Below are 23,308 nucleotides of genomic sequence, written 5' to 3'. Positions count from 1 at the left end.
AGACTCCAAGCCCTTCCTAACCACTGCCTCTGCTGCCTCCTGACATACACTGACTTCAGGTGTCCTCAGGAACTGTTAGGGACTTTGCAGTCATGTTGGTGAATGTCCCATCTCCTATTAAATAAAGTTTGCTTTTAAAAATTTAATCTTGCTCATTTCCTCAGTTCATACTTTTGAATGGTAGAATTCCAAAGCAGTCAGGTTGTTTTTAGTTCTCTGTGTGCACACTTTTTCTGTATCATTTCTGGGACCTTACAGCAATTCCATTCTTGGGAGTTTCTCTTCTCTTTGCCAGGTGTAAATGTAATGGACATGCCAGTGAGTGTGTGAAGAACGAATTTGACAAGCTGGTGTGTAATTGCAAACATAACACATATGGAGTTGACTGTGAAAAGTGCCTTCCTTTCTTCAATGACCGACCATGGAGGAGGGCGACTGCTGAAAGTGCCAGCGAGTGCCTGCGTGAGTGCCGGTGGTATAGTTTGTCCAGTTGTCTTAAGGACTCCAGAGGTGGAAGAAGGGATGGGTGGCTTTCCTCTGTTTCTCCTTGAGAGGAAAATTTAGACAGGCAGTGCTCCTTCAGTAATTTGAGAGTAGAACAGTAAACTGCATTCATGTCAGAGGAAAATCATAGATGAAGGCAATTGGCCAAGAAGATCAACTCTGGTTTGTTTCCTTCATGAATACCAGCTTGGAAACAGCATTTCAAGATTTGGAAAATTGCTTAAATTCAAATACTGGGCCAGTGTGGCCCATCTAAGATAGGACCTGGCTAGTCCTTTTTGCCCTTTAAAATACAGCTATTCATCCATATCCACAGGAAATTGGTTTCAGAACCCTCCTCAGATACCATAATTCTTGGATGCCTAAGTCTTTTATATAAAATAGCATTAGTAATGCATGTAACCGGTGCACATGCTCTGTATACTTGAAATCATCTCTGGATTACTAATAGCTAACACAATGTGAATACTGTGTGAATAGTTGTTATTCTGTATTGTTTCAGGAATGGTGACAAGAAAGAAAAGTGCATGCTCAGGACAGATGAATTTTTCTTCCAAATATTTTCTTTTGGCAGTTGGTTGAATTTGTGGATGGGGAACCCGCAGATACAGGGTTCTTCTTCCTATCAGTGCTTATTTACAAGCAGCCATCTTGACTAGCAGTGTCAGGTACAAGGATTTCTAGACTAAGAGTGTCATTCAGAAGACTATTTCTCAGTTATTTTTCCTTTATCTCACTAAGGGTACATTGGGAGAATCCCCTCCTCCCACAGAGGGCCGAGTGGCTTTGGAAGGAGGAGTTGGCCTTGTGTTCTTAGAAAAGGGAGAAATGAAGAAGTGAACACATTGTCTATCCCTTCATAAAGTCATGGTTTATTCTTAATGGTCAGAGAAAGAAAACTCAGGAGAAAGGAACCCTGGAATTATGATTTGTCAAGGACTTAAAAATAACAAACTTTTAAAGCAATTGTAATGTCCTAACAAACACTCTTCATCATAATGTGTTGGGAATGAGAAAGAAGACACTCCAGACTTGTAATTTATGGCAGAGAGAACAGACTGATTCCTTGACTCATGACTATTTTTATTGAGCTGCCTATAGCAGATTTCCTTCATTTTGTTTTCGCTAGACAAATGGAAGTTGCAGATAAAATTTGCAGCCTCCTCTAGCTCTTCTAAGCACTTGCTTGAACTTTTTAAATTCCTTTATTGCACTGAATTACCAGTGTTGGAAGCTATTATATAGACTGGTAAAAGGGAGAAAAAAACAAAAGACTGCTAAGATGTAGCATCTAAATAAATAAACACAAGTTTAAAAGTATTCTGCTTAATCATGTCATATTTTTAGTTTATCCAGGACATTATAAGAAAAACAAAGGAGACATTGCCCACTTACCACTAGCAAATGAACTGGCTTCTGTAGCTGCAGAACTTTGATGAGGAACTAAATCAATTTGCTTTCCTTCTCAGCATCTTTTTTCATTGTGATCTTTCACAAAGTGAAATTTTTAGATGTTGTTACTACTGCAGTACTGTTAGAACTCTGAGGCTAGGGAAGAGAAAATTATAGGTGCCTGCTCTCATACTAGCTGTCAATGAGGAAGTCACAGCATCTGCTTTAGCTCTGGATTGTAGCAGTGTGGACACAAAAATCGTCCTGCTTTATAGTCTCAGAGCACTAGACCTTTTAGGTGGGATGGGCTGGGTTGATTGAGAGATAATTAGAGGTGACTTGAGGGAGAAGAAATAGCTGATACAGAAAGGAAAGGGAGTTATAAAACTAACTTAACAAAACTCTAATTTTTGTTGCCAGTAACTCAGGTTTCTAAAGAAGTTTTTAACCCTACAACACTTTGAAAGAACTGATTGTATAGAAGGAAGAAAAAAGAGAAAATATATTCAGATATTTTGAAAAAGTAGTTAATTTCCTGCTCTATCTGAAACCAAGTACAACAAGATCTTATCTATACTTTGGCAGAATCAATAATTTTGAGAAAACCATGTTGCTATAAATATAGCAAAGATTTTCTGTGACCATAGGTACTTGTTCTTAAAATATAGTGTACCTAACAGGTGACTCAGTTGGAATTGTGGCTCCCTGTAGATGGATGTATCTGAAGGGTCTGAATTTCCCTTTAATTCTGCTTCCATCTTCAGAGGCACTAATTTTAACACATGTGTCTCAGGTTTCCCTAGTCTGTATATGTAAGTAATCTGGCACTTTGAAAGTTCGTGTCTTAATGTGTTTGAATCATCTGAGTCCTAAAAAGTTAAAATTAAAGACTGTGTATAAATTGGCAGCTTGGTCATGGAGTTGGTACTAGAAGTAGAGGATAGAGTCAGAAAGTTATAATTTAACTTGGCTTTTACTTATATATGCACAACTGCCTAAGGGCAGATTCTTTTTTGAACACAGGAATTCCTTGTATTATATCATGATCCTAATTTTTTATAAGGATGGATGTTTCTTAGTAACTGATAATCTGACTATATAAATTTTTAATTTACATCCTGGCTTTTGTTCTTATTTTTAACGAATTGATGTTAATGAATGAGACATCTGATAGTCATTCTTATTCTACACCACCTATCTGTTAAGAAGATGTAGGAAATTATGGTTTGGTTTTCTGGGAGTCTTAAAATGCTGTTTTTAAAGTATACAGATATGACATGACTTGTGCGTTTTGGTCAACAGCCTGTGACTGCAATGGCCGATCACAGGAATGCTACTTTGATCCTGAACTTTACCGTTCCACTGGCCACGGTGGCCACTGCACCAACTGCCAAGATAATACAGATGGCGCCAACTGTGAGAGGTGCCGGGAGAACTTCTTCCGCCTTGGGACCAACGAAGCCTGCTTTCCGTGCCACTGCAGTCCTGTTGGTAAGTAATAGGAAGGAACCACTTCAGCCTGCTAGTTTCAGAGACAAAGTCAGAAAATAAAGCTTTGTTTCCTGGGCATATAACTTAGTACGGAGGCATGTACGTTATTTCAGCATGTAAATGACACAGAATCAGCCTCTCTCCCTACCTTCACTCTCTTTAACCAAATAGAACTTTCAGATGATTTTCTAGTGTGTATAAAAATGGGGAGGTGCTCTGAGTCGTGGTTCTGTAAGTTGTTAGCAGCAGGGTCATAGAAACCACTTGAACTTTGACTGTAATAGGACCTTCCTTTTAGTAATTTTGTTTAATCTCCATAGAGGTTTGACCTATTGTGTGTCTAGATATGTACAGCATTCTTAGTGTAGTGTATTTTTTCAAGAGTTGAACTATTATTTTCTTCATGCCTATGTATACTTACATTGTAAACAGAGGTCTTAAGGAGCTTCTGCTTGCCCCTAGCAGTGACTGGCCCTATATGCAGTGTATCATTGGGTGCACAGTGACTTCTAAGTATTGTTCAACACTGATGAGTATGCCTGGAAAGTAAGACTGTCATGGCTGAAAAGGGTATGATTTTGAGAGAGTTCTGATTAAATATTTGACCTTTATTCTCTCTGTGACCATCTAGCGATTATATACTGGTTGTCAGCCATTGGTTTTAGTTACCAATTTGCTTACATGTCTATCTGGGTTTTTTAGGTTCTCTCAGCACACAGTGTGATAGTTATGGCAGATGCAGCTGTAAGCCAGGAGTGATGGGTGATAAGTGTGACCGTTGCCAGCCTGGATTCCATTCCCTCACTGAGGCAGGATGCAGGTAAAATGTCTTAAAACCAGATGAAGGGATAGAATTATATATAGTCAAGTTACAATAAATAGATCTTATGGCTTATTGGCAGCAGCCTAAGCATTTTCCCCACAATAATTGTCAGCAGATTCAAGAGTAGCTGTAATGATGAGCCAGTAGGACTTTGGTATGTACAGAGAGTGAGCAGTTTCTAATTTCTAAACGTGATTAGTATCCTTGACTAAAACCAAATCCAAATATAAAAAATATCTGTATGAAGTATATGTAAAACTTGTCAATGCATAAAGCAAAAGGTTGACTTTAAGAGTGGAATTTCTTTTCTCCCTGTTTTTCTCATTATTTTATTCCGTCTTCCATCAAACAGGCCATGTTCCTGTGATCCTTCTGGCAGCACAGATGAGTGTAACGTTGAAACAGGAAGATGTGCTTGCAAAGGCAATGTCGAAGGCTTCAGCTGTGAGAGGTGGCAGCTCCTTCTTGTCTCTAACTGTATTGTATTTTCACTGTTACCGTATTTCAAGTTAAAAAAATAACGGATTGTATCTTAATCTTTTCCAGATGCAAACCTGGATTTTTTAATCTGGAGTCCTCTAATCCTAGGGGTTGTACACCCTGCTTCTGCTTTGGACATTCTTCTGTCTGCACAAATGCAGTTGGCTACAGTGTTCATGCCATATCCTCTACCTTTCAGATTGGTAATTCTGACCTTACCTCTCAAACCTTGTAGAACTCTGAGACTATCCTTAAAATATATATATCTGTTTTTTTGAATCAGTAACTCTTTGACAAGAGTTTTTTTTTTTTTTTTAATATTTATTTATTTATTGGCGGTACTGGGGTTTGAACTCAGTACCTTCCACTTGCTAGGCAGGGGCACTACTACTTGAGCCACACCTCTAGCTCTTTGAGGGTTTTTATGTTGGGAATGTTCTATTTAATTTAATGTGCATGATTTTTCTTGTGTGGCACCTTAATAAAAATACACATGGTTTTAGAATTTACTGTAGTGAACAGTGATTACAAGTGTTATATAAATAATATAGCAGAATGTAGCTTACAGGGTATGGCATTATGTAGAAACTATTTCAGGATCCATTTATTAAAAAACTTTTATTGCTGACTTTTTATGTACAAGGTGCAGCCTTCCACATTTTTTTGTGGGATATGGAAGACCCAAATTCAGGATGCTGACAATATAAAAGTACTTGTATCTTCCTTTACCTGCAGATGAGGACGGGTGGCGTGTGGAACAGAGGGATGGTTCTGAAGCATCTCTCGAGTGGTCCTCTGAAAGGCAAGATATTGCCGTTATCTCAGATAGCTACTTCCCTAGATACTTCATTGCGCCTGGTAAGTGAGGCCAGAAAGCAGTGTGACTTGTGGGTACTTCTCTTTAGTCTTATTCTCTCATTCTTATCAACCTTGTGTCTGCATTTCAGCAAAGTTCTTAGGCAACCAAGTGTTGAGTTATGGACAGAACCTCTCCTTCTCCTTCCGAGTGGACAGACGAGACACTCGCCTCTCTGCAGAAGACCTTGTGCTTGAGGGTGCTGGCTTGAGAGTGTCGGTGCCCTTGATTGCTCAGGGAAATTCCTATCCCAGTGAGACCACTGTGAAATACATCTTCAGGTGAGACTGCCTGCGTGATAAAATTAGTCTTGAGATAGGCTTGGTGGTGCACACTTCCAATCCCAGCTCTAGGGCGGCTGAGGCAAGAGGATTTCAAGTTTGAGGCCAGTCTGAGCTACATAGTAAGTATGAGGCCAGCCTGGGCTATTTAGGAGACCCTGACTCACAAAACAAAACAAATCAGACTTGACCTGCATTGTGAAAGTGGTTTCTTTATCTAAGTTTATGTGACCTCAAGGCATATGCTAAAGAAAAAGTCATAGGGTAAAGGTGTCTTTGTAAAAGGGATCCTCCCCTTGTTTACCTTCCCCTTTTCCAATTGTACTGCCAAACCAATAGTCCCCTTTCTGATCATGTTATCTTGTCAGAGCTTTGCGTTGTTGTTGTTGTTGGCATACATGAATAAGAAATGCGTTCCCAGCGCCCGGGATCATCCTTCCTTCCTTCCTTTCCTTCCAGGCTCCATGAAGCGACAGATTATCCTTGGAGGCCTGCTCTTTCCCCTTTTGAATTTCAGAAGCTCCTGAACAATTTGACCTCTGTCAAGATCCGTGGGACATACAGTGAGAGAAGTAAGTTATGATATAATTTAGGTGAGTCGGTTAAGAAAACAATTAGGTAGAAGGAGCCATGGTAATGGTAAAGTTTACCTCTTCCAATACTGTAACACCGGTCTGAAAGAAAAAGTATAAACTACTAAAGTATATATGAATTATATATAAAAATGGTGTATTTTTAATCTACCTTCAGGGGTATGGAGAAAATTTGCTAATATTAGGAAATAGTGTTGTTTTATAAGTAACAAGCCAATTGAGGTTACATTTTACATACATTTTTCAAAAGTCTAATTCTTTTGGTTCAAGTTGCTTAACCTGCATTTCCTTTTATTACTATGTAATTATCAAGTATGTTGAACTATTGGCTAATTAGTGAAAAATTATGTGTTATTTAATGAACTTCTGCTATAATTTTAGATAAACAAGGTTTTAAAAATGTCTCTTGAAGTTTGTTTTTTTTTTTTAAATAAGGGCCTTTTTCTCTGAGGCCGTTTAGTGGAGGTAGGGTCAGTGTGACATGGGGAGTTGCGTCACTGGTGCGGGTGTGTTGTCTTGAAATGCCTGCATGAATATCCGTATGAAAATGTCTTAGAAGTAGTTAGAAATAAGAATCTGGGCCTTAAGAAGAGGTTTGTACTAAAGATGTAAATTTAGAAGTTACCGACACACGAGCATTGATTTTTAAACTTGGAAATAGGACAGAACAGAGAGAGAGAATGAGAATAGAATCCCAGAAACATAGTTACATTATGTGCCTCAAGGCCCCAGGGAGACAAAGACTTTTAAGGAGAAGAAACAGTTACCAGCAGGTTTAGGAAGATAGCATCATTGGGTGTTGCTGTGTGGTTTAGGAATCATTGGTGAGGATTTTTGTGTTTATAGTTTTTAAGAAGTGTTGAAACTGAAGTCATGTTGCAGGGCTCTGAAAAGTAGTTTGAAGGTGAAGATGTAAAATAGAGAATATTCTTTTAAGAAGTTTGGCTATAAAGAAAGGAAAGCAGATGGATTATAATTTTGGAACAGGAGCAACACTGAAGGAAGAATATTTTTAGGATAGGGACACTTAAGAATATTTAGTGTTAGAAGCACATTAACCAATAGAGGCATATCTCATGATCTCACTGGGCAAAAAATCATAAACATTTAAAGTTAAGTTCAAGCCAGTAATAGAGGAAATATTCTTTAGCCTTAGTGGTCACTTTCCAAGTGAGTTACATAAACAGCAAGTGACCTTTCTTGACATAGGGAAGAATACGCTTTACGCATTAGATTGCAAAAGACTAGAGGGGAATGGAAATTAAAGGGAAATGTGATAAATGTTACCAAGGCTGCCTTCTCCCCTAGACTCTTGCTGCAGATACTGTCAGGTTCACTGCTAGACCGGATGAACTATTAGTCTAAGTCAGTAGTATAAGGTTTCTCCTATTTTTATTTTCTTATGGAAATGGAAAAGCATTGTGACATATGACATCAAGACTTTGGAGTAATTACATATTTGTCAGAAGTATTCCTGGGTGTTAGAACGAAGTTTCTGTGTTTTGCTGTTTTATGGAGGGCAAAAAATATAACCTGTGTGTTACCTGTTGACAGGCACTTTCCATGCTTTCTTATCTTCAAGCAGTCAATGCCTGCTTTGGTGGGAAAAAAACAAACACTGCTTAATGGCCATAGAATTGAACTCTTCTTTACTTCCCTACTTTTACTTATGTTTCTTCTCACCCCAAATGATTGTCAGATACTTTTCATTTTTCACATTGGTGACTGGGAAAACTGTAAAATCTAGCAAATGAGAGAGAAAGATAGGCAGACAGACACAGAGCCTAAGTTTGGCATGCCACTTCTTCAAGTACGTAGTATCCAGTAGCACATGATTGTACTAAATGCTAATTATTTTCTTCAGTGGACAGATTATGCTAATCTCTGGGTTTCTTTGGAATCTTGGGTCTGATTATTGAATTACTGACTTCCATAAGCTTTGGGAAAATGGAAGATCTTTCAGTGATTCTCTTTTCTACACCACGTGCAGGTGCTGGGTATTTGGACGATGTTACCCTGACAAGTGCTCGTCCTGGGCCTGGGGTCCCTGCAACTTGGGTGGAATCCTGCACCTGTCCAGTGGGATATGGAGGGCAGTTTTGTGAGACATGCCTCTCGGGTTACAGAAGAGAAACTCCAAGTCTTGGACCATATAGTCCATGTGTGCTTTGTACCTGCAATGGACACAGTGAGACCTGTGACCCTGAGACAGGTAGGAAGGTGACCTGTGGCAGCTGATGGGCTTGACTTCTCTTTAGCAGTTGGGTTGGAAATACTTACTGTCTTATTTACTTGTATTCTTGCCTAGCATCTCACACCTGCTTTCCAAATAGGTGTCTGTAACTGCAGAGACAATACAGCTGGCCCCCACTGTGAGAAATGTGGTGATGGATACTATGGAGATTCTACTGTGGGCACCTCCTCTGACTGCCAGCCTTGTCCGTGTCCTGGAGGCTCAAGTTGTGCTGTTGTTCCCAAGACAAAAGAGGTGGTTTGCACTAACTGTCCAACTGGTACCACTGGTGAGTCTGCTTCTTCCATCTGTGTTCAGTGCTCCATTTTATAAGAAGTTCAGAGGAGGACTGGGGCCATGGCACAAGTGGTAGAGCACTTGCCTACTTCCCAAGTGCAAGGCCCTGAGTTCAATCTCCATACTATAAAAATAATAACAGCCTGAGGGCTTTGGGTTTTTTGTTGTTTTTTTTTTAAGTTTTTTGGTTGATAATGGTTTTCCTAGGAGACAAAAATTTTGTAGAAAGAGGTTAATGGTGGATTCATAAAATGCATATTAGATGACTAGTGATAACCAGCTGGTGTTATGGGTGGGTGCTATCCTAAGCATTTACATGTAGTACCTCATTAGTCCTCACAATCCCACGGGTGAGTTCTGCTATCATTCTCATGCAACAACTAAGAAAACTGAGGCATGGAGACATTAAGTTTCATGTCCAAGACTGGATGACTAGGTGTTGGTCAAGCCTATGCCACAAACAGACTTCTTCAGACTTCTGGGCTTCTTGTAGTCCCTCAAATGTGCCAGAGTTGCCTCTTATATGCTATTTGCTCTGTTTAGAGTACTGTACCCCACTTTCTCCTATTCAAAACCTCGCTTTTCTCAGCCAGCTCCTGTCCTGTGTGGTTGAGTTGAAGCCTCACTTCCATAGGAAGACTTTCCTTCACCCTCTCACCCCAGGTTAGATGACTAGGGTTCCTACCCTGTTGCCTTGTTTGTTATCTCTTTGTAGAAGTACTGAGTAGAACATGGTGATAGAGATTCCTTTACTATTCATTCTTTTGTTTGATGGGGTACACTGCAACTGTAGACCTACATAATGAAGCACAGTGTTGACATTCTCATATCTGTCTAAATAATGCAAATGGTAAATTGAGACTATTTGGAGTACTTAATGGAAAGATGGCACGTAGGTGATTTTGGGAAATGTTTATAAACATATTAGTCACTAATCACATGTCTTCACATAAAACTTGTGACATACATTTGTTTTTCTTGGTTATTACCTGACTTAAAGAGAATGGTCTACAATTCTTGAAGATGTTAATTAGGATGTAGAGGTCTGTATGAAAACCAATACAGACCCTATTTCAAAAACAGTGTCTTCCTCTTTATCCCTATGTCCTGCTTCAGTTCTTTTCATAGGACTTTTTAAACACTTGACCTTTTTATCTGTATTCATTTGTGTATTGTCTGCCTCCTCCTCCACTCCTTCACTTCTGGTGTAAGCACCATAGAGCAGGGGCTTTGTTTTATTCACGTTGGCATCTCTAACACGCAGAACAGTGTTAAGCATAGCTATTGGTTGAATGAATGCAAATATTTGCTGAGTAAATGAATGGAGGTTGCATATACGAGGTAAGGTGTTCCTCATTGAGAAGACTTTTGAAGGCTGTGAATAACTGTGACAGTTACTGAGGCCCTCGTACAGTGTGCTTTTACATGTAATTTAATCTTTAAAACAGGTTTTGAAGGTAAAGAAATAGTAATGATCTTCTTTTTTCCCCAACAAACTTGAATGCTTGTTTTAGGGGTATCAAGATGAATAAAGGATGGTCCCTACTCCTCAGAGGCTAAAATTATGGAGGAAACAGAGACCATCTTAATATAGCATGGTTATTTCAGATAAGAGTACACACAGAGTTCTAAAGTTGAAGAAAAAAGGACTTCTCTTAAGTGAGGGGAGGGAAGACAAGGAAAACCAAGGCTAGAAAAATGTCCCACACCTAGAGTCACCCAAAGTCCTATAAGCAGTGTAGCCAGGATTTAAACCTAGCTCCTAGACTTTGAACAAAAAGGTACACTAACTGTAACTACCAAAGGCTATTTTTAGGGTGAGTTTTTCTCAGAATACTGGGTTTCTCTGTTTTAGTTTTTCTACCTAATTTTAGTTTAGGTTTTACTCAAAAACGTTTCAGGGCTTTTAAAATGTGGGTCATATCTGGAATAGCTAAATTATTTGATGAGAAAGCATAATTGGAATGCTGCCCTAATGCTCATCTGGAATGGATCGAATCAGTCTGGGGACTATTTACGTCAGGGCTGGGTGGGTTCCTTGTTCTCATCCTCTCCATTGTCCTGTTTCTAACTCTCCTGCTCCAGCTGCACCCACATGTCCTGCTCACTCACCTCTTCAGCCTATTTGTCAGACCCTTGGTCAGTTTTCTGTCCCTCTCCTGCCCACTCTCTCAGCTATGCTGGACATTGTTGACCATTCCCTCTGTTCCAAACATGGTCTATTGCCTTCGGTGACTTACTACCTTCCTAGGTTTTTTCCTTTCTTTTTTCTCTTGTATATTATTTGATCACAATTTCTCTCTTTCTCAGTGGGGGGCTTTCATATCAGCTTGATCTACAGTTTCCTCTTAGGTGATCACATCTCTTTTTAGAGGTTTAAAGCTTTTTGCTGCCTATGACTGCAAAATCTATATCTTTATTTTAGACCTGAGTGATTCTGTCCTAAGTGCCCAGCTGCCTTCTTGCCATCTCCACCTGGGTGGTGGGCTAGAAGCCTCCCACTTGCCTCCATGTCCACTCTCCACCTTCCCTCACCCCAATGAGATCTGTTTGCATTACCTCAAATCCAGCCTCCATTGGAGTGCAGGCTGGTGGTACCTATAGGAGATCAGAAAGGAGGAGGAGAGTGAAGACAAGAGTAGTTATTCCAAGGCCCCTCCCTATAAGGTCCTGCAGGTTGGACACCAAATTAAAGTTTTGAACTTTTAGCAGGTGGCCTTCTCCAAACAGCTCTTTCTAACTTTATGTTCTCATAACTGCTCCTTTTTTTTCTCTTATTCATATGTGCATACAATGTGTGGATCATTTCTCCCCCCTTTCCCCGCCACCTCTCTTACCCCTCCTACTCCCTCCCTTACCCCCCCCCCTTACCCCTCGCTACCAGGCAGAAACTATTCTGCCCTTATCTCTAATTTTGTTGAAGAGAGAGTATAAGCAATAATAGGAAGGACCAAGGGTTTTGGTAGTTGAGATAAGGATAGCTATACAGGGATTTGACTTGCATTGCTTTCCTGTTCATGTGTGTTACCTTCTAAATTAATTCTTCTCAAACTAACCTTTTCTCTAGTTCCTGGTACCCTTCTCCTATTGGACTCTGTCGCTTTAAAGTATCTGCTTTAGTTTCTCTGCATTGAGGGCAACAAATGCTATCTAGTTTTTTGGGTGTCTTACCTATCCTCATACCTCCCTGTGTGCTTTCACTTTATCGTGTGATCAGAGTTCTGTCCCCTTGTGTTTACCCTTGATCTAATGTCCGCATATGAGAGAGAACATACGATATTTGGTCTTTTGGGCCAGGCTAACCTCGCTCAGAATGATATTCTCCAGTTCCATCCATTTACCTGCGAATGATAGGATTTCATTCTTCTTCATGGCTGCATAAAATTCCATTGTATATAAATACCACATTTTCTTAATCCGTTCATCAGTAGTGGGGCATCTTGGCTGTTTCCAAAACTTGGCTATTGTGAATAGTGCTGCAATAAATATGGGTGTGCAGGTGCCTCTGGAGTAACCTGTGTCACATTCTTTTGGGTATATCCCCAAGAGTGGTATTGCTGGATCATATGGCAGATCTATTCATAACTGCTCCTTGACCATGCCCTGAGGCACAGGTAAGGAGCCCATCCCAGGCATTGTACTCTCCCTGTGGTTTCCTACCTCTGCCCATACTTCTATAGGAAAACCTTTATTAAATGTTCCTTAAGTCATGCCAGTTTGAATGTGCTACCTATTTCTGCTGGGCTCTTGATTCTTATGCTAAAGGAATCTCAGATTTAGGCAAATCCAAGCTAAATTATTAATTCCTTCCCTTTTCCTCCAATCCCAATCCTGCCCTTTCCCTAATCATATTCATCTCAATATATCGCCGTTCACCTAGTTGTTCAAGTCAAGTCCTAGGGCTTATGCTTGATTCTTCTAATTTTCATTCCCCAGAAATACCCAGGCAGTCTCACTGATTCTATTTCCAACCTGATCACTTTTCACTTCCTCCACTGCCACCACCCTGGTTTCAACCATTCTCACTTGTCACCTGGAATTGCCTCATTGGTCTCTCTGCTTCACCTGCTCCCCTAAGATCCATTCTCCACATGGAAGCCAGAATAATACTTTTAAAATATAATCAGCCTGTAATCCAAGCTACTGGGGAAGGCAGATGGAGGAGGATCACTGTCTAAAACCAGTTTGGGCAAAAGCACTAGACCCTATCAAAAATAAACTCAAGCAAAAAGGGCTGCGGGTATAGCTCAAGAACATCCTGAGTACCACAAAAAAAAAAAAAAAAAAAAAAAAAGACATCACTTTTTAAATCCTCCAGTAGCTTCTCTTTCTCTTTCTTTCTCTTTGTGGTGCTGAGGATCAAACCCAGAGCCTTGTGCATGCTTTCCAATAACCACTCGCTGACGTTAAATTTAAATACAGATTTCTTACTGTCACATACATGGGCTGTTCTTACTGCCGTCACAGATGGTCTCATTTTTCTGAAACATTATTCCATTGATATTTTCATGGCTGATTTCTTGTCTCCTCCTTACAGAGATTTTCTGTAACCCCCCAATCTGTCATTTTGTTTTGTCACCACTTTAACTTTTTTACGTTTATACTATCTGAAGTCATTTTGTTTATGTATCTGTGTGTTAATCCTCCCTCAACTGCAGCATAAATTTAATGAATACAGAGACCATGTTCACTTTGTTCACATTGTCCTGGCAACCTAAAACAGTGCAAGGATATAGTAGATGCTCAGTAAATATCTGTTGACTGAATAAGTGAATAAACCTCTAATTCTCCAGAAATTTTAGGCACTGTTGGCTACAAAGATATCAAGAGTCCAATTTGAGGTGATGATGGTGGGCAAGTAGAAAAGGAAGGATGGAGAGCAGTGAGTTCAGTACTGTGGAAAGAGCTCTGATTTTAGCTCTACCTTCTTCCTGCCAGTTATTTGGTTGTGGGAAAGTTACTTTCCCTTAGCTCCAAGGAGGTGGCAATGGATGATTTTAAGCTCTGTTCTAGAAATCTCTGATTCTGTACTAGTTGACATTGCTCAAAAGGGATAGCACATGCCTTTTATGTGTTAAGAGAACTGTCCTGCTCACTCAGTTGTTTGGAAAACTTATTGTGTCAAGACTGGCACTTCATCTTTTTAAATATTATCAGCTAAAACAAACGTATATAAATGTACCATTCCTGGGACTAGAAGGCTAATACACTTTGGGCCTGACTCATTTACAAAGCATTTGTTTGTTTTGTTGCTTTTTTTTTTTTGAGACAGGTTCTCTCTATGTAGCCTATGCTGGCCTCAAACTCACAGTCCTCCTGCCTCAGCCATGTGAGTGGTAGGATTATAGCCTTGAACCACCATGCCCCAGTTTACAAAACACTTTTAATAAAGCATTTGTGGTTAATTCTCAGAACATTTGAAGCGAGGTTATCAAATCAGGGGATGTCTTTCTAATGAGGAAGCAGAGATGTGCTCAAGTCACACTACTGGTCTGGCCTCAAGCCAAGGCTCTAGCCCAGGTCCCCTGCCTTCCACTGCCCCATGTTGCCTAGTGACATGACTAGATTATCTGTAATCACTGGTGATCTGACACCAGAATGTTGAAGCCCTTTCTTTTGTAACATCAGATGGATTGTCTCCTCCCCAGGCAAGAGATGTGAGCTCTGTGATGATGGCTACTTTGGAGATCCTCTGGGCAGAAATGGCCCCGTGAGGCTCTGCCGGCTATGTCAGTGCAACGACAACATCGATCCAAACGCAGTTGGAAATTGCAATCGATTGACGGGAGAATGCCTGAAATGCATCTATAACACTGCTGGCTTCTACTGTGACAGGTGCAAAGATGGATTTTTTGGAAATCCCCTTGCTCCTAATCCATCAGACAAATGCAAAGGTAATTAGTCACTGGTCAGACTGTCACAAATTCCCCTTTATAGGAGAATTCATTATGTGTCTTTTATACTAGTTTGGTTTAATGTGGTACTATCCAATAAAAATAGTTTGAGCCACTTATGTAATTAAAATTTTTTCTAGTTACCATATGAAATAAGTAAAAAACAGAAGTAGTTCATATTAATGTATTGTATTCACCCTAATATACCCACTATATTACAATTTCAGCAAATGATCAATAAAAATTATCATGAGATATGTTAGCTTTTCACACTAAGTCTTCACAATCCAGTGTGTCTTTCACATTCATAGTACATCTGCATTCAGACTAGCCAGCCACATTTCAAGTGCTCCAGAGCAATATGTGACCATGGCTTCTGTGTACGACAGTACAAGTCCAAAGAACTTATATGAGTGTTTATGCTTTCTGTGGTGATTTGCATCTTTTGCTGCCTCTCTCTTCCTGCTCCAGCCTGTGATTGCAATCCATACGGGACAGTGAAACAGCAGAGTGGCTGTAACCCTGTGACTGGGCAGTGTGAATGTCTGCCTCATGTGTCTGGCCGGGACTGTGGTACTTGCAACCCTGGCTTCTACAACCTGCAGAGTGGGCAAGGCTGTGAGAGGTAAGACATCAGTGCCTTTGGTGGAAGTCATCTTTGCTTTTTGTATAGTTAGAAGTGGATTTGTGTGTGTATGTGTGTGTGTGTGTGTGTGTGTGTGTGTGTAACTGGGGGTTGAACTCAGGGCCTCTCACTTGGTAGGCAGGCACTCCTTGAGCCACTCCACCAACCCTTTTTTGGTATTGGGTATATTTGAGGTAGGGTCTCATGAACTATTTGCCTGGGCTGGCTTTGAAATGTGATCCTCCTGATCTCTGCCTCCCGAGTAGCTAGGATTACAGGTGTGAGCCACCAGCACTCAGCAAGAAGTGGATTTTTATGAAATTATATTTAATAGTTGGCTTGATTTTGTTCAGGAATGATTGTACTGCCTAATACTGGAAAGACTCCCTTTAAGGGCAGTATTAAAGAATTGTAAGTAAACTAATGGAGCAAAGGAATGGGGCACAGTGGCCCCATCTGTGTCAGAATCATCTGAACAACATCTTAAAACTATGAATTACAAGGTTTTTCTCTGAGACAGGACCCTGCAGGGTTGCAGCCCAGGAATTCCTGCCAGTGGTGGTCAGCTGCTCCTGGTCAGTGCCAATAGGATACCAGTTTAGAGACCATTGTAGTGGTGAGCTTGAAAAAGAGATCCTGAATAGCACTCATAGAAATTACTTGAACCTCAGGGACTTACTTACCTCTTAACATTCTGTCCTAATAACCCTTAACATTAGTACTATGCTGAAGAACAGCAGAGTTTTGCTTAATGCCTATTTTCTCTTACCTGAGAGGTGTCCTCTGTTCCTTTTCAGGTGTGACTGTCATGCTTTGGGTTCCACCAACGGGCAGTGTGACATACGCACCGGCCAGTGTGAGTGCCAGCCTGGCATCACTGGTCAGCACTGTGAGCACTGTGAGATCAACCACTTTGGGTTTGGACCTGAAGGCTGCAAACGTAAGATGTGTTGGTGGCATACAACTACAAGTCTCTCTTGATTCCACTTGGAACCTTCTATCCAGAATGGACCTTGACTGTCTGTGTCTGGCCACTTGGCTTGTAGTTAGGGCTGTACCTAAGTCACTGTGGATGCTTTACCCATGAATATTGTCCTTTTCTAAAATTGGAAGTCAAGGGTTTCTCTGGCTTCCTTGCAAACACTTTATATATATTTCCTTTATGGTGTTTTTTATTCTTTTTCTTTCTAGTCATTTTTTTTCTAAAGAAAAATCTCCCCTTGATTACTGAGCTTGCCCACTCTGTTGAATGAACATTTTTATTGATCACATTCTTCGTGCAGACAATGGAACAGTGAAGGATTCTGTTCCCAGCGTGTTTGTTGACTTACTGACTGCAGTTGCTTCCCACCCTTGGGGCCTTTTTTGTCCAGTTGCATATAAACATCTGCTTCTCCTTGGCATAAACATTTGCTTGGAATTGGGCCTCTGAACAATTTGGGTTTTTGCTTTCTGAATTCCTTCATTTCTTCTGTGGAATGTAGCATAAGTCATTGACTCAGTTCAGAGAACAAAGTGAGTAAACAAACTATAAAGGAGTACAAGAGAAGCATTAGCATTTGGGTTTTCTCATTACCTAGAGAAATATTGAGCAGTAGAGAGATGAAGATAGAGATGGATTCTTGAAGTACATGAAAAGAGGCACTGATTAATAGTTCCTATAATTTTGTTTTTGAGACAAGGTATCACTATATAGCCCGGTCTGGCCTTGAATTCATGATCCTCCTGCCTCAGCCTCAGGAGTGCTGGTGTTAAAGGCATATACCATCATGCCTGGCATTTCTGTATTATTAAGTAACATAGAATATGCCCCCAGCTTATTTTTACTTTAAAAAATGTCATTCTTCTCTGCTTAATGAACTTAACCATTTGTATTCTCATAAAAGAACCTTTTAAAAAAGTCCAATAATGTCAGTAGTCAGCTTATTGTTATCAGTCTGAGTTAAGAGAAAATACACCCTTCCTTCTTTGCTCATGCATTCTTTTCTCCCTATTCTGCAGCTTGTGACTGTCATCCTGAGGGGTCCCTTTCCCTCCAGTGCAAAGATGATGGTCGCTGTGAATGCAGAGAAGGCTTTGTGGGAAATCGCTGTGACCAGTGTGAAGAGAACTATTTCTACAATCGGTCTTGGCCTGGCTGCCAGGAATGCCCAGCTTGTTATCGGCTGGTGAAGGACAAGGTAGGCTGTCAGCAGCCATTGAGTGGAAAGCTCTAGGAAAAAAAATGTGAACAAGTTAGACATGAACCCTCTTCTCAAAGGCTTGTGTTCCAGTTTGGGAAGCAAATAACGAAAATTAAATAAATAAACAAAGGAAATACTAAGATAAGTGGCAAAAAGCATAGAAATAACTATGGGAAACTAATTAAGTATAAAATGAGATCTGAAGGATAAGATGGAGTGAGCCAAGTTAGAGGTAATGGCAGGTTGTTCTGCACAGAACGAATGTAATGGGAATGTAATATACAGAGGCCTGGAAGCTGGAGGGTGGCTGGAACTTGTCCAATGAAGGGAGTTTGGAAGGGACAGTTTATATATAACCATGGTGACCATACTAAAGAGTTTCGATCTTATTCCCAAATCCAGTGGGAATGTACTCTAGAAACTCTCCGAAGCTTGGAAATCCAGTTTTGTATTTTAAGAGTAACACTCTGTCTGCTACATAAAGAATGATAGGAATGAGGCCAAAGGGGAAGCCCCAGTGGGATTGGATAAACATGTGTTTGGGTAGGATAGAGTAAGGGAAGGATCTAGGCTAGGCTTTAGGATTCTTACTTAAGGAAGCTAGAGCTGTTATTTACTGAGGTACTGCAGAGAGAACAGATTTTAGAGGTACAGTTTGGGTGGTTAAGTTTGGGACACCTATCAGAGAGTAAAGTGAAGAAATCAAGATGTAATCTAACACTTCAGGGAGAGGTCATAACTGAGTTGTCAGCATACTATAAAGGCAGAAGAATGGTTGTAAGAGCTTTCTCCTGAAACCAGAGAAACAAAGATGAGCTATCCATGTTGTCTGTAAAAAGTAGACATACCTACAGTGTGCAGACCTATGTCTGTATAGAGTGCCCTGTAATCCCTGCAGGAAGCACAGTTAATTTCTTTCCCTTTTCCTCCATGGTGTCAGGTTGCTGACCATCGAGTGAAACTCCAGGAATTAGAGAGTATCATAGCCAACCTTGGAACTGGGGATGAGATGGTGACAGATCAAGCCTTCGAGGATAGACTAAAGGAAGCAGAGAGAGAGGTGATGGACCTCCTTCGTGAGGCTCAGGATGTCAAAGGTACACGTGATTCAGCTGTGCTTAACTTTGTGAAGTGGTTTCTAATTCACAGTTAGTTGGTATGGTTTTACTAAATTCTCAATTTTTAAACTACTGGCAGAATATGAATTATTTTATTTTTAACAGTATTTCAAAAACGACCTGTTGCCTTAATGCTTTTAAATATAGTAAAGAGAAGAAAGTTTTCCAACATCAAAAACTATTTGATGTTCAAATTTAAGATATTTTATAAATCTATTCTATTTCAGGGTGTTTTAAAATTTAAGTTTAAAATATCATTAAAGACATGTATTTTTTAGTATGTTCATTTTCCACCAACTTTTGACACACATTTTTATGTAGAAAATTTAAACTTTGATTTTTTTCATCATTCTAGTGAGTGAGAACTTATTTTGTGTACTGCTTTATTTCCTTAGAAAGGACATTTATAAGGAAAAATCAAGATTTTCAAGAATTAATTGGTATTTGCAAAAATAAACATTAGAAGTTAGTTCCTGGTTATGAAGTGCTGTGTCTGATTAGCAAACAAATGTACTATTAACGTTATACAAAAGCATATTCTTATATATTCCGTACATTTTTAAGGTCCTTTATAATTACATCATTCCGTTACATATTATCTGATGTGAATGATGATAATCAGAAGAGACTATTAAGATTTAGAAACCAATTTAAAAGAAAAAATACTTTGCTAGGTATAGTAGTTCATGCCTATAATCCCAGCACTCAGGAGACTGAGGCATGAAGATAGTAAGTTTGAGGTCAGTCAGGGCTACATAGCGAGATCCTATCATATCAAAAAAAAAAAAAGCTTCATTAACTTTCAAAGAAACTTAGTTTTAAAACTTGGACATTAAAATAAGTTCTTTGATGTAATTAACTTACTGTTGTTTTTATTTTACTCTGTGAGTTGAGCTTTTGTCTAAATATAGGTGAGTCCTTTTCTATACTTACCAAGTGCCTGTATTAAGCTAGGTATTGTGCTCAATACCAGTAATGAAAAGACAGATAAGATGCTGCTCACACTACCCAAGTGCTCACCATCAGGCTGAGGTCACCTAGCATAGGGCTTTCCATCATTATGCATTAAAATTAGTATGTTTGGCATAGCAATGATTGGTTTTACTTCTGGGTTTATAAATCTGTATCCATTTGGAGTTACACAGGAAGTCTACCTGTGAGAGTGTAGGTCAACAGACACTAAATTTCTTGCTTATTTCTTCTTGTAAATAACTCTAGTATCTAGAATTTCAATTTTAGGTGATTACTGAAGTAGAGAATGAAGTAATTTGTTGTGTCTGGTTTTGATTAGCTTGTTTGATTTTTATATGAGAGTCCAGAATTTGTCCCATGAGGTAAATTTTTAGAAATTGAAAAAAAATAAGTGAGTTTATGGTTTTGGTTTTGGTTGTTTGTGTTACAGAATAAGAAAAATTTAAACCTTTCATTTTAATAATAGTGGATAATTTTAGGATGTTTGTCTGCAAGCAACAACTTTTGTCACACATTTTCCAATTCTATTGAAACAACATCTTCACATCTGTCTTGCTGTACACATTGAAGGATTATCTGTGTGGTTGTATTCTTAAGTGCCAACTAGTCCAGCCAAGTGCTCTGATAGCACCACCAGCACCTGGGAGTCGGTCAAGAAAGAAAGGGGAATTAGTGTTGGCACCTGTCTAAGCTCCAAGTGTCGTAGCACAGCCTTAGCTACTTTAACTTCTATTTCCTGTGCCCAAACAGCTGGTTCTTTGGAGCCACCTAGAAGATAGTTCAGAGCTCAATGGGCTTCTCCTTCCCAAAGCAGAATCCTAGTGGGGCTGGAGTTAAATTCACTTGCCCTGAGACTTAAGTTGTAGAGTTCTAAACTGACCTTTCCTGTCTAGGGTCAAACAGCCAAGAATAAAATTGTCTTCATAATGATCTTTTAAGGCTATCCCTAAGTATTCATTAATGGTTTAAACCTGTGTTTATTCTGCAGGCTTTCAAGGAGTCCTGTGGTACAGTTAGATCTTACAAGTAGACACTTGGGATTGACAGGCATTTGTAGTGAATCTTCCAGTTAGGTTGTCTGCTTGCTTTTTAGATGCTATTGTTTCTCTAGAGAACTAGTCAGAGAGCTCATTGGCTATTGCATTCTGAAGGTCTAAAGGGAAGGAACTTCCTTAACACCATTGGCTGCTTCTGCCTCCTAAATCTCAGATTATTTCTGATCTAAACTTGTTTTAAGAAACTTTGTAGTTTCTTAAAAATCTTTAGGTTATCCAAGAATTGTTTAAATAATCTTCAAGTAGAACACTGCATACAGGTAGGCAAGTTGTGCGGTACATTACCCTTGTTCAATATTTGGTGGCTGTGCTTCCAAGTTGCTATTTTCCAAACCTGTATACATCTTTATTGGTCTTAACTTTGACATCTTACCTTCTTTTTAATCTTTGAAAAATTTAGACCCCAACACTAAGCATCATGCTCAAATAATTCATCAGTTTTTAAAAATTAAATTTTTTGGCTCATGCAGGTAATCCTGGGAGGCAGAGATCAGGAGTATCATGGTTTGAGGCCAGCCCAGGCAAAAAGTTTGCAAGACCCTTTCTCAACCATGGGGCATGGTGAGACATACTTGTCACCCCAGCTACATGGGAAGCATAAATAGGAGGACCATTGTCCAGGCTGGGGAACATAATTTTTAAATAGCAAATGAAAAGGGCTGGGGGTGTGGCTCAAGTATTAGAGCACCTGCCTAGTAAGCAAAAGTCCCAGTAACATCAAAAATAATTAAATTTTGAATTGATAGATTAAAATATGAACACTGTATATATTAACTGGGTAATATATTTTGATACTTGCATATATTTTGTAATGTTTAAATCAGGTTAAATATATCTATCTCAAACATTTTATCCTTTATGATGAAAACTTTCAAAATTTGTTGTACTTTTTAAAAATGTTATAATACAATATATTATCCAGAGCTTCTTGCTAGCATCTAACCATAACTTAGTACATTGATCAACCACTTCCCGTCCTTACTCCTTCTGCTTTTCCTAGTAATCATTCTACTTTCAACTTCTGTGAGAAGAACTTTTTTAGATTCCATTTCTGTGTCTGGCTTATTTCACTTAACGTAATAATCTCCAGTTAGATCTATATTGTTGCTAATGACAATATTTCATTCTTTTTATGGCTGAATAATATTCCAATTGTCCATTCATTGGTTGGTTGATGGACACCTCACTTGTTTCCATTTTTTGGCTGTTGTGAATAATGCTGCAATATGTATGAGAATGCCAGTGTCTCTTCAACATTTTCATATATCATTTGGATATATACCCACTAGTAAAATTGTTGAGTCATACGTAGCTCTATTTTTAATATTTTGAGGAACCTCCTCATTGTTTTCCACAGTGGCTATATTAATTTACATTCCCCCCAGCAGTGTGCAAGGGTTCTCTTTCTCCACATGCTCACCAGCCGTTATTACCTTCAGCCTTTTTGACAATAGCCATTCGGACTGGAGTGAGGTGATACCTCATTGTAATTTTGAGTTGCATTTCCCTGATGATTAGTGATGCTGAGCATTTTTCCATATGCCTTTTGGTTATTTGAATGTCTCTTTTGACAATGTCTATTTAGATCTAGTGCCTATTTTCTTAATCAGATTTTTTTAGTTTTTGGCTAGATGTCCAGCCATTTCCAGATGTCTGCCTTATATGTATTTTCTCCCCTTGAATAGGTTGCCTCCTTCTTCTTTTGTCTCCTGTCCAGTGCAAACAACTTTTAGTTGGATTTAATCCCATTTGTCTGTTGCTTTTGTTTCCTGTGCTTCTGGTGTTCACAAAAACAAAAAACAAAACAAAACAAAAAAGTCCTTGTCCATTCCAATGTCCTGAAGCATTTTCCCTGTGTTTCCTTCTGGTAGTTTTATTGTTTTAGGGCTTATATCTAAGTCTTTAATCCTGATTTTTGTAACTACTGAGAGATTGGGGTCTAGTTTCATTCTTCTACATAGGGATATCCAGTTTTCTTGGCACCATTTATTTTTTTATTTTTTATTTTTTTATTACTTTATTATTCATATGTGCATACAAGGCTTGGTTCATTTCTCTCCCCTGCCCCCACCCCCTCCCTTACCACCCACTCCGCCCCCTCCCTCTCTCCCCCACCCCCTCAAAACCCAGCAGAAACTATTTTGCCCTTATTTCTAATTTTGTTGTAGAGAGAGTATAGGCAATAATAGGAAGGAACAAGGGTTTTTGCTGGTTGAGATAAGGATAGCTATACAGGGAGTTGACTCACATTAATTTCCTGTGTGTGTGTGTTACCTTCTAGGTTAATTCTTTTTGATCTCACCTTTTCTCTAGTTCCTGGTCCCCTTTTCCTATTGGCCTCAGTTGCTTTTAAGGTATCTGCCTTAGTTTCTCTGCGTTAAGGGCAACAAATGCTAGCTAATTTTTTAGGTGTCTTACCTATCCTCACCCCTCCCTTGTGTGCTCTTGCTTTTATCATGTGCTCATAGTCCAATCCCCTTGTTGTGTTTGCCCTTGATCTAATGTCCACAT

At 39.4% G+C, this 23,308-nt stretch overlaps 1 protein-coding gene across 1 annotated transcript in view; it reads left to right on the top strand.

The window, feature by feature from the left end:
* Positions 1-23,308, top strand: part of Lamc1 (laminin subunit gamma 1) — a 126,585-nt gene that overhangs the window by 83,419 nt on the left and 19,858 nt on the right. The window contains exons 4-18 of the mRNA XM_020169483.2: positions 296-462; positions 3,199-3,387; positions 4,090-4,207; positions 4,563-4,661; positions 4,757-4,893; positions 5,426-5,548; positions 5,638-5,827; positions 6,287-6,399; positions 8,411-8,632; positions 8,754-8,942; positions 14,599-14,844; positions 15,316-15,469; positions 16,267-16,409; positions 17,471-17,649; positions 18,593-18,749. Of these exons, the coding sequence (XP_020025072.2) occupies positions 296-462; positions 3,199-3,387; positions 4,090-4,207; positions 4,563-4,661; positions 4,757-4,893; positions 5,426-5,548; positions 5,638-5,827; positions 6,287-6,399; positions 8,411-8,632; positions 8,754-8,942; positions 14,599-14,844; positions 15,316-15,469; positions 16,267-16,409; positions 17,471-17,649; positions 18,593-18,749 (2,426 nt within the window). The remainder of the gene's footprint in view (positions 1-295; positions 463-3,198; positions 3,388-4,089; positions 4,208-4,562; positions 4,662-4,756; positions 4,894-5,425; positions 5,549-5,637; positions 5,828-6,286; positions 6,400-8,410; positions 8,633-8,753; positions 8,943-14,598; positions 14,845-15,315; positions 15,470-16,266; positions 16,410-17,470; positions 17,650-18,592; positions 18,750-23,308) is intronic.

This window comes from Castor canadensis, chromosome 11 (genome assembly GCF_047511655.1).
Source record: "Castor canadensis chromosome 11, mCasCan1.hap1v2, whole genome shotgun sequence".
NCBI lineage: Eukaryota > Metazoa > Chordata > Mammalia > Rodentia > Castoridae > Castor > Castor canadensis.
Note: the sequence above shows the minus strand (reverse complement) of the source record. Positions and strands in the feature narration are given on the sequence as shown.